Genomic DNA, 17,355 nt, shown 5'->3' on the forward strand with positions numbered 1-17,355 from the left:
AAAGGAATAAAATCCTCTTAGTTGCTTATCCTGGTCTCTCTGTCTCGTGGAATTCATATTTTAAGGTTTGAATCCCTACTTTTAAAGCAACTTGCCCAGCGGGATGGTGACACCATATTTTCTCCAATGCTCTGAAGTATTGGTCCTTTTTGACCTCACTACCAAAATAAACAAAGCCACCTATTATTCCTTCCCTGCCAAGAAATAAAGGATGCAAAAGTTGGCCATTGCATCTCAATTTAAACTACATTCTCTCCAACCCCCAGTGATAATGCACTCCAGATAATTTGGTAGTGCAATATATTTTCCGAGATAGGCCTTTGTTTCCTTTCTCAACTGCTCCCCTCTTTTCTGTGTTCGGTTTTGCTCATTTCTCTTCCAAGCTGTCTGGAAGGGGAGAAAAGCTTTACTTTTAAACAATTCTTTTTCAGCTTGCCTTTTATTGAATTCCACCCTCCATTTTCCTGTTCCTTTAAAAAAAAAAAAAAAAACAGGAACATCATTTATCTTGGACTTTCAAGTTGCAGGGGCCTTCAAGGGGGCTTCTCTTTTTTTTCCCAGCTGCATTTGTTGACACACATAGTCAATCTGGGCCGCTGCCCCCCCTCCTTTCCCCAAAGCAGGTCATAAAGAATCTACAGCTGTGCCCTTTATTAGCACAGCCATTTCAAGAACAATCAGAGAAAGGGACTAAATATATTACAGCCATTACCTCCATCAAAAAGTGACAATTTTAAAACATTTCTGCTTTCTACTGGGAAAGCCAGGAATACAAAAGCCAGAGCTATAATTTTATTGTAAATGCTTTTTAAATATGGGTCACTTGGCCATTAGTAAGGAAGGGGGGGGGGAAGTCAGGAAGAGTTCTAAGCCTGAGAAAAGCTCAGATATTCATGCTTGGAAAAAAAAAAAAAGAAAAAGAAAAAGAAAAAGAAAACCACTCTATTTGTTAATATGCTAATAGGTATAAACCATAAAAATATGCATGTCCAAGAAGATGTAACTTTAATTCGTTCATGATGATTCCATCTTATGCGCCTGCTGCAACTCAGAAAGATGATTAAGTGCTACTAAAAAGAAATCATTTGTTTTGAAAAACAAAGTACTAATTGTTCCTTAAAGATGTGTGCATATCTTGCATTAAAGAAGAGAGAAAGAGAGGGAGAGAGACTTTATTTTAGTCACCAACCAACATTTAGTACAATAAATTTCAGTAAGTACAAGGAATTCATTCATCTACATCAATACAAATAAAGTAAATATAACAATATAAACATTAACTCTATATAACTTGTCAATTTACATAATTCTGGATTGAGAGCTGCCAGAGTTGGTTATAAGAGGGGCGACTATATAAATGTTTTAAATAAATAAATAACTGAGCCACTATAAGAATTGGTTATTCTGGTGTACAAAGACTAATGTATGTACAAAGGGGCAACAAAATATATGTAAATGATAATATTTAGACAAATACACCTTCAGGTTGTCAAGAAAGTAATTTTTTATTATGATCACTGACCAGCATTACAAATAAAAAGGATTAAAAATAATAATAAAAAGAGAAGGTCATATATTACAGTTAGTGGTGGATTGTCAGTGGGCAGTCAGTCAAATTTGCCTGCCTAATTTTGCAGACAATACAACACAATTTAGCTACATTCAAAGAGATTACATCAGATTGATCTGATAACTGTGTAGAAAGTTAGCACCCACCCCTCTCCTAGAAGAATGAAATATTCTAGGAAATATTAAAAAGGCAGAATATTATACCTCCCTGGATGAGAAAAGGAGAAACATGCTCTTGGAAAGCAGTCCCCACCTTTGTTACTAGCCCCAGAAAGACTGGTGCCAACCTATCTACAAGACAAAAGACTGGGCCAGTCCATCTACAAAACAAAGGACCTCAGCTCCAGGATGATGGGATTTATATTTCAGGGCAAAGCCATTCAGCCACAATAGGAAACTGCCCTTCATTGAATCACCCAGCAAGATTCAACCAAGCCTGGGACACAGACAACCTCAGCTATGACTGCATACCCCCATGGGAGTCTGACTGCAACCAATAGGGTAAGCTCAAATTCAAAGCCCAAGACAGGGTATAAATCTCTATTTATCTCTGTCTTCCATATGCTCAACTGCCCAGGACCTCAAACCATGTGGTCCGGTCCACCATTAAACCATCTTTCCAAACAGCCTCCATGTTTCCAATGTCTTTCTCCCCACTTGGAACTGAACCCAAATGGACATTTCTTCCAACAACAGCAATTGTGTATAAAAAAAATATTGATTTTCCTGGGTATTTTATCAAGTGATGGGTTATGAAATGGGTCCGTGAGTCCTTATAGATTAGAAGGTACATATAGTAGGATGTGTGATGTAGTTTTGATAGCCCCTTGTCCACAGGGGCACAATCTTACCTTGTGTGGAATTTTTTAATATCAACTCTCCAAAACTGCTGTGGGAAGTGCATTGCAGTGTGCTAAAGTTAGTGCTCTTTGGAGTTTGGGAACAGTTATATGATGTAAGTATCTTGCTGCTTTGAAAAGAGGAATTTGATTGCTTTAAAAAATGTTTTTAGGAAGAGCAGACTGATCTTGTTGGGCTTCCAGGTTTCTGACACATTGTTTAAATGCACTAAGTACACATTCACACACCCCATCATTACAGATGCTTCTCTGGAGAAGCCAAGATACTGAAGTTTTGGAGAGATGGTCCTGAACCAGTGGTGGGTTGGCCCTGGTTTGGACCGGTTCGCAAGCCCTGGATGTCATCATCAGTGATCTGCGCATGCGATCCCATTGCGAACCGGTAGTAAAGGTAAGTAGAACCAACCCTGTCCTGAACCATACTGATTTCACAATTGTCCTCTACAAGGAAAGAACACTAGTTAGTGTATAATATTAAAGCACAGATTCTATACTTTCTCAGACAATTCAACCAGTATCTCTACAATGTAGGAGTATTGAAGGATAAGCAAAGAGAACTGTACAGGTACGGCCTCATTTAGCATCCATTTGCAGTTATGATGGTGATGAACAATTAATTTTATTGTAAACCAGTCCTCACATTGATGGTCTTTGCAAGTCTGCAGAACAAAGGGAAGCTGAAAGAAGTGCATAAGCACAGTTGGGGTTTCACTTAGTGACCATTTTGCTTAATGACTGAGTTGCCAGTCCCAATGGTGGTTGTCAAACAAGGAATACCTAAATAATGTGTGTCAGAGAACAGATTTTATAGTTGGATGATTTGCTAATAGTGGTTTTAAATAATATGTACAAACATCTGTGTAAAATGAACAATATAGAAAAAAGTAAGCAGCTACCTCAACATTACCCATTCAATAGTGGCAAAGCTATTTATTATATAGAACTTTATTATAATTCCCTTCCAAGACAGATTAAATTATACTACTGTCACAGCTAGTCTATATTTAGATATTTCTATTGAAATATATCTAGACTGAAATTGCAAGGCTGAGCAACTCAAGTCACAGAAAATTGATCTTCCTGGTATTTTTATCTTGATTATTCTTTGCCTTAGTTCAATCAGGGCCTCAGGATAGTGTAGGACTGTCAAACTCACGGCCCGTGGGCCAGATGTGTCACGCACTGGCCATGCCCACGGATGGTTTAGCAAAGGGGAAAAGTTGCAAGACGTCACGTGACATGGTGTAGGATCTTGCAAGTAACTGCAGTAGTTCAGCTTATGTAGAATGGAGCTTTTCCATTTTCTAATAACAATATAAAAGAAAATTAGGCCAATCCAATGGAATGGAAAACAGCTTTTAGCCAATAATTTAGTGAGTGAAAGGATAACATTTCAATGTATTTATATCAGCTTCTAGCTACAGAGTAACATTTGAGATACCTGAAGGTAGATACTGTATCAATGGGATAATTTTATACAGCCCTATTTGTACATCATTCAGAAGTTGTGCTTGGATGTCAGCAATAAATAATTTAATTGCTACTGAGATCTATAATGCTCCTTAAGATCTATAAATGGCTTGAATAGATAAAGCAGTGTATACATTCTCTAGCCACAATTTGGGTTGCATGGAAGACTACAATATTCCCAAACATTTCAAAAATTGGACGTGTTCTGGCTCATGTCTGTTTAATATCCATCTCTGGATTCTAGAATCCAAAAACCAAAATCTTGTTCTGATTGTAATTAATAATTAAGCAAATGATAGATTAATATACTATTGTACTTTGATAAAGGGACCTGCTTCAATTGTATACATCATGCTAATAATAATAAAAAGATAATTCCACTGTATTTAAATAAAATACATAACAATTCTTGGCAAGCTACATGAATTGTCTTTAGATGAACAATACCTACACTAAATAAAAATAATAAGGAAAAGGAATAAAAGAATTTCAAAATTAAAATCGATCTTAAAAATTCTAATTTCAGCCTCTCATTGAAGAAATTATATTTTATTAGTCCTGCCAAGAAAGATTCTGTCTTAAAGTTGCCATGATTGTGAAATACAGGCCTAGCTGTCATCCCCCACCCTTTCGTCTTTATTCCTAACTTTGGCCAACTTACAAATGCATTCTTTGTTTGAATGAATTTTGGCAATTGGAGACCTTGAAATTGGAAACAGAAAACTAGATCAGAAATAGTATATGCAATTTGAAATTTGGTTGATGGATTTGTATTCCTGGAACAGACATCCTGAACATAGTTATCTCTATGCAAAATTGTGATTGGTGATCAAATCATAGGAAGGATCATCATATTATTAGAGAGCTACTGTATTACTGGAGCAGGGGTATCAAACTCGATTTCATTGAGGGCCACATCAGGGTTGTATTTGACCTTGGGGGGCCAGGGTGGGTGTGGCCAGCTTGATATCACTCGTGTCGGGGGCACCTGTGGTGGCCCGAGTGCTCTGCCAGTAAAAATGGGCTCCCAAGCTCCGGTTTTGGCTGTGACGGCTTCATGCAACCTTCTGCCAGCAAAAACAGAGCTCCATTTTCGCTGGCAGAGGCACCGTAGGCCGGTCCTTCGCTGTTTCCAGGGTGGCCCCGCGGGCCAGATCTAAGCACCCTGTGGGGCGGATCTGGTCCCTGGGCCTTGAGTTTGACACCTCTGTACTGGAGGAACTTTACAAAATTCTCCCTGGGGGATGGCAACAAGAATATTCTTAGCCTACATTAACAATGGAGAAGGAGAGGGTACAAATCACTCAAACATTCTACCTGGTTAAATTTAGTGTGGAAAAAATGACCATTTCCTAATGAGATACTATTCGAGGAAATGGGAACAACACAGTAGAACCATATGCTTACATTGTATATAAAGTTTTATTGAGAGATTGCAATATATTTTCATATTTGTTACAGAGCTAAATTGTTCTGACATTAACACAGTTCGGGACAAATTGCTTGTTTCCTCATATTATAAAATTTTTGTTGTATCTATATTTTTTTTCAAAAGGAATTTTTAATACAGTATTGGCCTAGTCTTAAACTTTATATAACTTTTTGAAGAGTGGCTATCCATTATTAACAAGCCCATAACTAGTGACAGGGTTGAGACTGTACTAGGATTGGTGTAGGTTCATACTGAATTTATGAACTAGCCATTTCAGCAGCTGTCCTGCAAATATAGGGGACAAAACTGTTTTCCGAACTGGATTTGAGGACAAAATAATGATCTGTGTGAACCTGCAGTTTTAACTGTATAAAAACACTGAATCCATTTATATAATTTAATGGTAAAAAGACATTGATTCATCAAAATTCAGCATCCCTCAGGAATGGAAATAAAGGGCAAAATAATAGGAAATAAGAAAACAACCAATAATAAATCAAAGGCATCTGATAGATAGCTGTTTCTTTAAAGTGATAGTTTAATCATCATTTTAAAGATTTCACGTAATTTTAAAATCTAGATATTCTATTTCAGTCCTCAAAACAAGGAAATAGAGTACCTTTAAAACATAAAAAGCAGTACAAACCTATTATAATTACGTGAAAAACACTGATTTGTTTTTTTAAAAAAACAGAAGCTATGCTTGAAGGGTTTTAAAACACCTTCTGCTTTCCTATTGCATGAATTACTCTTAACAGGGTTGATTTCAAAGCTAAAGAACAACATTGTAATCTTTTCAATTCTACACCACATTTTTCATCTTATATTAAACACAGTTACCTTGACGTTAATAAATGTTATTTCTTGTTGCTATATAAACTGGTATCTTAGAAATGCTAATAAGTACACCACATAATTTATAATTTAAACATTTCGATTTATAAAACGGTTGCAACAGTGCTTTAACATTCAGATAATGAACAATGCCACGCGTAAAGGAAAATGAGTGAAAGAATGTGAAATAGGTGATATTTTAGTCAGAATCTGAAGTTTCATGCTCATTGGCTTGATGCTGACAGACTATTTCTTCCAAAGGCGTCATGGTGCCATCTGGTCGTACCCCCATGGGAGTTATAACTTTGTCCCTATATAAATCGAAAGAAAAAAGATTCAGATTTTGTCTTGTCGTACAGTTAAAAATGGCAAATAACATGATTAGTCTATTCACATATGCATACATACAAATACAGGTAGTCCTCATGTTACGACCACAGTTGAGCCCAAAATCTATGTTGCTAAGTGAGTTTTGCCTCATTTTACGACCTTTTTTGCCACAGTTATTAAGTGAATCACTTATTGTTAAGTTAGTAACATGGTTGTTAAGTGAATCTGGTTTCCCCATGGACTTTGTCAGAAGGTTGCAAAAAGTGATCACATGATCACTTTCATAAATAAGAACCAGTAGCAAAGCATCTGAATTTTGATCATGTGACCCTGGGGATGTTGCAACTGTCGTAAGTATGAAAAACGGTAATAAGTCACTTTCTTCAGTACCGTTGTAACTTTGAATGGTCACTAAATGAACTGTTGTAAGTCGAGGACTACCTAGAGAACAAAATGTGCAATGTGGAATTGCCACCTGCTTCTTCCAGCTCACCTCAGCAATTCAATGGATTATAATAATTAAAAAAACGAGATAGCCAGATGTTTATGGAGTATAAAAACCAAAATCTTCAGAGCCACTAAATGCTATCAATAAAAGGTCAGGGGAATAATGCCAAAAGGCAGTTTAAAGTTTTGAAGGAATTTAGACCTTAAGGATGTGAAGATAAATGGGGTTACCCCAAAAATGGGTGCTGGCTGAGTGGGGAAGCAGGAAAAAACATCAATAAAGACTCCATTCAGACAGCATATGTGCACTAAGTCAATTAAGGCTCTTCTGGAAAAGAGAAATCAATTACCAATGGAATAAGACCAAGAGCAGATTTATTGTTGATTAAATTTTTTTAAAACAAGTAAATAAAAGGCAGCCTTTGCTTATTCCTAATCTCCGCTAACATGCTAAAGTCCCACCTGCCAGAGAGTAGTCAATTCTCCCAGTTCAAAATCACAACTGTATACATATGAATTTCACTGAATGAGAAATCAATCAAGAAAAGAGATTCGGCCTATCAAACCTGCTTCTAGTGGAGCTTAAGTACTAGAGCATTCACTGAGATGCAGCCAGATTTTTTTCTCTCTCTCCCACTCCCTTTAAAAAAAATACTGTTGCTTTTGTTTGCAGCTGTTTAATTATACGATTGACAGCCGTTTTAATCTCTTCAGAAGCACCCGGGGCCTCTCACCGTTAATCCAATTATATCTACTCCACAAGCTACAGCCTCCTATCAAGATGATTAATTATTGATGAAGCCAATCAAACAGTATTAGCACAGATTTATTTAAGCTCTTCATAATCTTATTTAATATTTGTGGATTATGGCAAAGGCCGTCCGGACAGTTACATTCTGATCTTCTGAAAAAACTTTTCTCCATATTTTCACAGATGCTATAAATCGACAAACAAGGACATCGCAGTGTACCATCCTTCCCATTGTCCTTATCTTAAGAAAGCTCACCTGGGCATTAGAACCTAACAGCAGCGAAATATCTCTGTGCACAACCGTCATTGACATTCCCCTAATTCATCAGAAATAGATCTGAAATCAGGTGATGCGCACAACATCCCACCTCCCGATGTGGCCATTCAACCCAACCTAGCACAGGCAGATGTGTTGGGGCTACAGCTGTTAGAATTCCCAGGTAGCCTGTTGGCTGGAAAAAAATTGGGAGCTGTATTCCCTAGAATACAGTCGCCTCGGAGCATGTTAATTAGACTGATTGGAGCTTAACTCAGAAGTAGATGTCATGGGAGTGCAGTAAATGAAAAATGTTACAGCAGTAGCTTCGAGATTACAATGATTAGCCCTAACTTCAGTAAAACAGTTCCAACTCTTCTGCTAACATAACAAGGGGTTAGTAAAGGAAACTTATGATACAGTAATTTAACATATGTGTTAAATACTCCATATCCTTGTTTGTACCTTCCAAATGCCTAGAGTTGCTGATGTCTAAACATTTAGTACAGGGCACTGAAAGTTATCTTCAAAGTCTCAATGCCTCTTCTAGACACCCACAGAGCAGGGGTGAAATGTAAAATTTGTTACTACCGGTTCTGTGGGCGTGGCTTGGTTGGAGGGGGTAATGTGATTGGGTGGGTATGGCCAATGTTTTTTTTTAAAAAACTTTTCAAAGCATTTTTTCTACAACCTCTTCGGCTGAAGAGGTTGCAAAAAAATGTTTTGAAAAGCCTCTGCCGATCAGGCAACTCAGCTGGGATCGAGGCTTTTTAAAAAATGCTTTGAAAAGCCTCTCTGACGATCAGGCAGCTCAGCTGGGATCATCAGAGACTTTTCAAAGCATTTTTTAAACCACCTCTTTGGCCGAAGAGGTTGCAGGAAAAAATGCTTTGAAAAGCCTCTGACGATCCCAGCTGAGCCGCGCGATCATCAGAGGCTTTTTTTTTTTTTTATTTTTAAAAGCATTTTTTCTTCGGAAGAGGTTGTAGAAAAAATGCTTTTAAAAGTAAAAAAAAAAAGCCTCTGATGATTGTGTGGCTCAGCTGGGCATGGTGGGGGGGTGGTGCAGGGATTTTTGCTACTGGTGCTCCCAACCACCCGCCGCCATCACTACCGGATTGGGTGATCTGGTCCGAACCGGGAGCATTTCACCCCTGCCACAGAGGAATACATGTAGTCCTCTACTTATGACTACAGTTGAGTTCAAAATTTCTATTGTTAAGCAAGACATTTTACAACTTTTGTTGCCCCATTTGCTAAGCGAATCGCTGCAGTTGTTAAGTTAGTAATATGACTGTTGAGTAAATCTGTCTTCCCTATTGACTTTGTCAGAAAGTGGCAAAAGGGGATCACATGATCCCAGGACCCTGAAATCATCAAGAATGTGAACCAGTTGCCAAGCGTCCGAATTTTGATCAGGTGACCTCGGGGAAGCTGCAACAATCATAAATGTGAAAAACAGTCACACAGGTGCCGTTGTAAATTTGAATGGTCACTACACAAACTCTTGTAAGTTGAGGGCCACCTACAATAAAAAAGGATCACCCTAAAGCAGTGGTGTCAAACTTTCGGCCCATGGGCCGGATACGTCACGCGCTGGCCACGCCCACTCCCGTTTTAGCAAAAGGGGGAAAAAGTCACGGTATGTCACGTGATGACATGACGCCGCAAGTTTGACATCCCTGCCCTAAACATTCTTCTTCTTAGCTTGCAATAAGCAGCACCTTCTAGAATTGTATTCCAAGTGGACACATATGTATATAAATATATTGTTTTGAATGTGGTTGAGTAATTAGGACTGGCTAACTTCCAAGACTGCGTTTCCTTTCAAATAAAAAAGGATATATTCAGTACTATTTGTTGGCAAACGTGACAAAATGAAACGTTTAATAAAAAGACATTCTTCTTCCTCACCTCCAAATCTTTCACTAACTCTTCAAATTTATCTATAGAATGTTTGTTTCTGCTTTCTGCTTGCCATTTAGTTGGTCATCTCTCAAACCACTGCCTTATTTTCAAGGGTCTTTCTTGCCTGCTCTGTGCACAATGGCCAGTTATTAACACATGGAACTAATGATAGTTGCCCGTAATAAAGCAAACGTATTGCAAACATTGGGCCTGTTCCTTTGATAAAATAGTGTTTTGGGAAATCCATTCACCTCTTTATAATTGAGTGCTGCATAATAGTGCTGACCCTTTTATATACACTATTTTGTTCCACAATTAGAAAAGGAGAGAAAACCTGACAGAGGCACTGTTTTTTAAAGCCACCACTGTGATTAATTCTGCATTTTTAATGAGCAAGGCTGCTACTTAGGCTGGTTTGGGTTACGTCCTTGTTTTACTGATTTCTTGTCGATGTACAACAAAACCCAAACTATGATAATTGGGGACTGTTTCATCAGCAAAAGGATTCCTACTATTAATACAGGGTTGGCTTGGAAAAAGCACCGTGGCATCATAATTACTCAATGAATTCATAGTTGTGCCACCAGTTTATAATAGCAAGAAAATATTTTAAAAAGCATTTTAATTAACACTGAAAACTTCCAAGCACACAAAATAGACAAAGAGCTGCATGCACATCACAACATTCATGTTATACTAGATGGCAACTGGTCTGAAATTAAGATTCAGCTGATCACTATTACACTTCTAATCAGAAAACGGTATCAAAGAACACATCATTTTAAAAATATCTCGGGCTGTGTCTTGAAGTACAATGAGATCTCTCCTGAATTTTATTGAAATGTCTAAATCACACAGCATGTGAATGAAATCTTGCTAAGAGAAAAGTAGAAATATGGTGCCAAATATTTAGAAATAGAATAGAGAAATATTTAGAAATAGAACAGAGTTGGAAGGGACCTTGGAGGTCTTCTAGTCCAACCCCCTGCTTAGGCAGGAAACCCTACACCACTTCAGACAAATGGTTATCCAACATCTTCTTAAAAATTTCCAGTGTTGGAGCATTCACAACTTCTGGAGGCAAGTTGTTCCACTGATTAATTGTTCTAACTGTCAGGAAATTTCTCCTTAGTTCTAGGTTGCTTCTCTCCTTGATTAGTTTCCATCCATTGCTTCTTGTCCTGCCCTCAGGTGCTTTGGAGAATAGCTTGACTCCCTCTTCTTTGTGGCAGCCCCTGAGATATTGAGGGGCTCAGCCTCTGAGACCCCCTGAAATACTCATGTTCACAGAGGTTGACTCTGGGATGCTTGGCTTTTAAAACCAATTGTCATGAGGCTGTGTTTCTTTTTAACACTTTGTAGCAGCAGCATGGCTCACCTAAAATGATTAATTCTGCCAAAAAAAGTCAGTAGAACCAGTTACCCAACTCAATGCTTAGATCTCCAATGTGTTTCAGTATACCCAAAGATACTTTTTTCTGATGCCCACAAGGATCAATGCCCCACCTGATTTTGACTTTTTTTAGAATCTTAAGATAAACAAATGGGTTGTTACCAGGCTGCTAAACACAGCCAGCTTCTAGCATTATCTTTTATTTCCAAGGATGTCTTTGGGCCCTACCTGAGTTTAAGAGATATTCCTAGAAAATGAAATAATGTGTGCATCATTTGGAATAGTGCTTTAATAAACACTCACAAAAGTATTGTGGTAAAGCTTTGGTGCAGCCATTTTGAGAACTTCCCAGATCTGCATGCATGCCTCCTACTGGAATTGAAGCACTTCTATAAATAATTCATACAGTCCTAAAAATTATAGATGACTGCAATCCAATGCTTTGTTAGGACTGGGACCTCAGTCCAGGAAAAGTATCAAAATCATCTGAATCATTACAAAGATTAGAAGAATATGGAGACCTTTATATCGTTTGCTTTCTCTTAAATGTTTTGTGAGTTCTATGACAATTAATTTGTAAAGTTACCAATGACATGTTCTGAAAATTCCAAATCTGCCATAGGCCCAATTATTATTATTTGCATTAAAAAAATGGGAGGTAGAACTACTTAAAAGGAATAGTCCAATCCACCTCCTAACTAAGCTAAAATTTGAATTCTATCATTGTCCCATCCTTCTTTTACAAGTTGAAACTGGCTTATTTTCTCATCTTTATTCTTAAACTGGTTTCTCTTCTTCTACAAGCCTCTTTATAGTATCAAAAACAATTTTAGAATTAATGACTAGCAATGTGAATTATACACTGGGGGGGCATTATCTGTTGTTTAATTACAGCAAAACTAAGCATGAGAAAGATATAACAAAAACAAAGAAATAAAGGACCAGATAAAAGTTACATGCTATAAATTTATATTCCCTAGTGGCAATACACACATGATCTTGGATAGTGCTAAATTGCTGACCAAACAAGTAGCATCACAAAAACAGAGACTGGAACAAAAATCAAATCTTCAGCACTGCAGGGAAGGTACAGCCTGAGAGACAGAACATGCACCAAACACAAAAGAATGAGAAAGAAACGTGATTCTAAAGAGCATAGCTGGAAGGAACTGAAGTGTCTGGATTTGCGAGCTGGGAAAGAGTGAAAGACTCTTACCTGCACTATGCATAAATAATATGTTTCTTGGGGTTAATCTTATTTGGCGATCCCATCCTCAAAACATGAAATAACTAAAACTAGAATGAGTTTCGGCTGACTTATTTCATTTCTGATCAATTTAAATCTTGTATTGTGCAGAGTAGTTAGGAACTAAATGTTGCCCATCTATTTATTTATTTATTTATTTATTTAATTAAATTTTTATACCGCCCTTCTCCAAAATAGGACTCAGGGCGGTGCACAGCCAAGGTAAAAACAAGACATATATACAAACATGGTGAATCTAAAAAACTATTTAAAATAATTAAATGTTTTGGCCGAATTAAAACCATTTCCAATTTAAAATCAATTTAAAAATTAAAAAATTTGGTCAAGCCAGCCCAGCTTGTTGGAATAAATAGGTTTTTAGGGCCCGACGAAAAATCCGGAGGTCTGTTATTATGCGTAATTCTGGGGGGAGGGTGTTCCAGAGGGTAGGCGCCACCACAGAGAAGGCTCTCCCCCTGGGGGTCGCCAGCCGACATTGCCTGGCGGACGGCACCCTGAGGAGGCCCACTCTGTGTGAGCGTACTGGCCGGTGGGAGGCTATTGGTGGCAGAAGGCGGTCTCGTAAGTACCCCGGCCCTAAGCCATGGAGCGCTTTAAAGGTGGTCACCAACACCTTGAAGCGCACCCGGAAGACCACCGGGAGCCAGTGCAGCTCGCGCAGGAGAGGTGTCACGTGGGAGCGCCTCGTCGCCCCCATGATCCCCCGCGCGGCCGCGTTCTGGACCAGCTGGAGCCTCCGGGTGCACCCCAGGGGGAGCCCCATGTAGAGAGCGTTGCAGTAGTCCAGGCGGGAGGTGACGAGTGCCTGAGTGACTGTGCGTAGGGAGTCCCGATCTAGAAAGGGACGCAACTGGCGTATCAGGCGAACCTGATAAAAAGCCCCCCTGGCCACGGCCGTCAAATGATCTTCCAAGGACAGCCGTGCGTCCAGGAGGACGCCCAAGTTGCGAGCCCTCTCCGTGGGGGCGAGTGATTCACCCCCAATAGTCAGCGATGGCGTCAGCTGGCTATATCGGGACGCCGGAAGCCACAGCCACTCGGTCTTGGAGGGGTTGAGTTGGAGCCTGTTTCTCCCCATCCAGGCCCGCACGGCCTCCAGGCACTGGGACAACACTTCAAGGGCATCATTGGGGTGGCCTGGGGTGGAGATATACAGCTGGGTGTCATCAGCGTATTGATGGAACTCCACCCCGAAGCCACGGATGATCTCACCCAGCGGCTTTACATAAATGTTGAACAGAAGGGGCGAGAGTACCGACCCTTGTGGCACCCCACAAGCAAGGTGCCTCGGGGTCGACCGCTGCCCCCCTGTCAACACAGATTGCGACCGGTCGGAGAGGTAGGAGGAGAACCACCGCAAAACGGTGCCTCCCACCCCCAACCCCGCCAACCGGTGCAACATGATACCATGGTCGATGGTATCAAAAGCCGCTGAGAGGTCTAACAGGACCAGGATAGAGGAATGACCCCTATCCCGGGCCCTCCAGAGATCATCCACCAATGCGACCAATGCCGTTTCCGTGCTGTGCCCAGGCCGGAAGCCGGACTGGAGCGGGTCTAGATAGACAGCTTCATCCAGGTACCGGGGAAGCTGTTGCGCCACCACACTCTCAACAACCTTCGCAACGAAGCGAAGGTTGGAGACTGGACGATAGTTAGCCAAAACAGCCGGATCCAGAGAGGGCTTCTTGAGGAGGGGCCTCACCACCGCTTCTTTCAAAGCGGCCGGCAGGACCCCCTCACCCAAAGAAGCGTTAACAATCATCTGGAGCCAGCCTCGCGTCACCTCCCGGGAGGCCAGTACCAACCAGGAGGGACACGGGTCCAATAAACATGTGGTCGCGTTCAGCCGTCCCAGGATCCTGTCCATGTCCTCGGGAGTCACAGGATCGAACTCCCCCCAGATAACACTCTCAAGACCTGCCTCAGTCATCCCGTCCGGACATACCCAGTCAGAGGCCAGCCCTTCTCGAATCTGAGCGATTTTGTCATACAGATATTGCACAAAATCCTCAGCTCGACCCTGCAAGGGGTCATCCCGCACTTCCAGATGGAGGAGGGAGCGGGTCACCCTAAACAGGGCGGCTGGGCGATTATCTGATGACGCGATAAGAGCGGCAAAATAGCTAGTTTTCGCCGCTTTTATCGCCACTAGGTAGGTCTTAATATGAGACCTCACCCGTGTTCGGTCAGATTCGGAGCGGCTGGTCCTCCAGCTACTCTCCAGGCGTCTTTTCCGGCGCTTCATCTCTCTAAGCTCCTCGGAGAACCAAGGAGCTAGGTGAGTTCGGTGCCAGGTCAGAGGCCGCAAAGGCACGACTCGGTCCAAGGCCCCGGCAGCCGCACTGTCCCAGGCGGCCACCAGGTCTTCCGCCGAGTCATGAGCCAGAATCTCAGGAAATGGCCCAAGCTCCATCTGGAACCTGTCAGGGTCCATCAGGCGCCTGGGGCGGAACCACCTTGTCGGTCCCGCCTCCCTGCGGCAGGGTGCAGCGGTTAGAAAGTCCAGTCGAAGGAGCGAGTGGTCAGACCATGACAAGGGTTCGATGACTATATCCCCTATATCAAGGCCACTCAACCACTGACCAGAGACAAAAACTAAGTCCAGAGTGTGTCCCCCTGTGTGAGTGGGGTCATGAATTAACTGAGTAAGGTCCATGGCCGTCATGGAAGCCATGAACTCTCGAGCCACCTCAGACGTTTCACCGATGGATGGCAGGTTAAAGTCCCCCATGATGGCAAGTCTGGGGGTAGCCACCGCCACCTCGGCTATAACGTTAAGGAGCTCGGGCAGGGCCGTCGCCACGTGGCAGGGAGCCAGGTACGTGACCAACAAGCCCATCTGTACTCCATGACCCCACTTCACAAAGAGGGACTCACATCCGGCTATCTGTGGAACAGTGGTCTCCCTTGGATCTAGACCTTCCTTTATAATAACCGCCACCCCCCCCGCCCCTGCCCTGAGCCCTCGGTTGATGAAATGCACGGAAGCCTGGTGGGCATATATCCACGAGGGGGACTCCCCCCTCATGGCCCAACCAGGTCTCCGTAATGCCCGCCAGGTCCGCCTCCCCCTCCTGAATAAGATCGTGAATGAGGGGGGCTTTATTAACAACGGACCTGGCATTGCACAGCATCAGCCGGAGGCTCTGGCCCTGAGAATCTGGACAGCCTGGGGAACAAGAAAAGCATTGGGGGCCGGAGTGCGCAATCGCTCTAAGATAGCGAGTGCGCATTCCCCGCACATGATATGGTCCCCAGCTTCCGCCATATCTGCCCCTCCCACTCACTATGCTGATGGAACAGCCCTCTTCAAATCGAACTCCAACCCCCTCCCCGACCTCCGGTTCTGCGTCCCTAGTGTCGCAGCCCTTCGCTAAGGCTGGTCTTGAACCCAGTGGATTTCCCCCAGAACCCACCCTAATCCCCCCCGAACCCCTTAAAATTTTTGTTAAAAACCCACTAAGAAACCCACTTAAAAAACCCCTCAAACTCTTCTTAGCCGCATGCCATCTCTCGGGGCTCCAACGCCCGTCATCAAGATAGGCCCTCGATAACGAAGAGGGCCAAGCCTGCGAGAGGGGGGAGTCTCGCAGGGCACGAAGGTCATTCCCCGAATACATCAACGTCAAGGGAGGTGATAATTCATGGCCAATAGCCAGGGGCCAATTTGATGTTAACACAGTCAGAAGGAGTGGAATGCCAGATTTCAATAGAGTTCCATTGGAGCATGTGAGACCTCAGTGCCCTCTCACGGCAATGGCGGGAGTAAAATGCTGTTTCGATCCGGCAGGGGTGACCCAGCCCCCCTCTCACGGCGGCTGGTCAACCACGATCGTCCAGAAGGCCGGAATTGAGACAGTAGTTATAGACCCACTCCACCACGACTTGAATCCCCAGATGTAAACCTCCATTCAATGGAGGGAAAGAATGGGATCAGGTCAGTCCACAAAGTCCAAGCAGGCTCAAATAGCGGAGATCATAACCGTCATTACCTCCGGGGAGGTCAAGATGGCACCTAGACCTGGAGATGAATTGTTCAGCAGGCATACCCAGCATGGCATCACCACATACAGGGGGGGGGGAGAGCAAAAAGGAGAGCAGAGGCAACAAACTCCATAGGGGGAAAACCCCTCAGTCATAGTCCAGCTCTCCCCTACCCCTCCCAGATCTTCTTTGCAGCCATGCTGCTTGCCTCGCCCAACCTCGCCCAGCCTCCATAAGTCCACATGGAGGCCTCTGGGATGACCGAGGGGCCAAAACAACGCCCCACGGTCGCCCAGGAGATCCAAAACGGCCAGTGAGCGGCTGCCAACCTCTCCGACGCTCCCACGCACCAAACTATGGCGGCTTCTTTCTTGTCCCGGCGGCCGCCATTTCCACGCCGCCAGCATCGCCGTCGCCGCCGCTGCCAGCCTCCCCGTCCCTACCTCGCCCCCCCCTCCGCCCCTAGCACATGTCCAGGGCGGATTGGGTTGGCGAGGATCCCAGCGAGGGTGCTGCATCGCCGCCGCCGCGGCGCCGGCGCCGTCATCCTGGCTCTGCCGCCTTCGCAAGGAAAATCCGCCGCCGCCCTCCTCCTTCGGGCCGCTCTCGCCGTCCTACGGTCTCCGCAAGCCTCAAGGACACTCTAAGAGGCCGGAGACCCCTCAACAGAGAGCCCCAACACTCCTCCAGCTGGGCCAGGGCTGCAGCGGTCGAAATTCAGCCCTCCAGAGGCCCCCTGGAGCCATAATCACCCCCCCGAGGATCACCCGGATCACAGGGAAGCTGCCATCTTGCGCATGCACAAAACCAGAACTAAACCATTCCCGGATCTATGAAATATATCAGTACCA

At 43.0% G+C, this 17,355-nt stretch overlaps 1 protein-coding gene across 1 annotated transcript in view; it reads right to left on the bottom strand.

Annotated features, from left to right (window-relative positions):
- Nucleotides 1-5,302: 5,302 nt before the first annotated feature.
- The window catches only part of RIC8B (RIC8 guanine nucleotide exchange factor B), a 40,964-nt gene continuing 28,911 nt past the window's right edge, over nt 5,303-17,355 (bottom strand). Inside the window, exon 10 of the mRNA XM_070946632.1 lies at nt 5,303-6,476. Within this exon, the coding sequence (XP_070802733.1) occupies nt 6,365-6,476 (112 nt within the window). The 3' untranslated portion in view covers nt 5,303-6,364. The remainder of the gene's footprint in view (nt 6,477-17,355) is intronic.

This window comes from Pituophis catenifer, unplaced genomic scaffold, assembly GCF_029215685.1.
Source record: "Pituophis catenifer annectens isolate HBS135680 unplaced genomic scaffold, rPitCat1.0.hap2 SCAF_7, whole genome shotgun sequence".
NCBI classification, from domain to species: Eukaryota; Metazoa; Chordata; class Lepidosauria; order Squamata; family Colubridae; genus Pituophis; species Pituophis catenifer.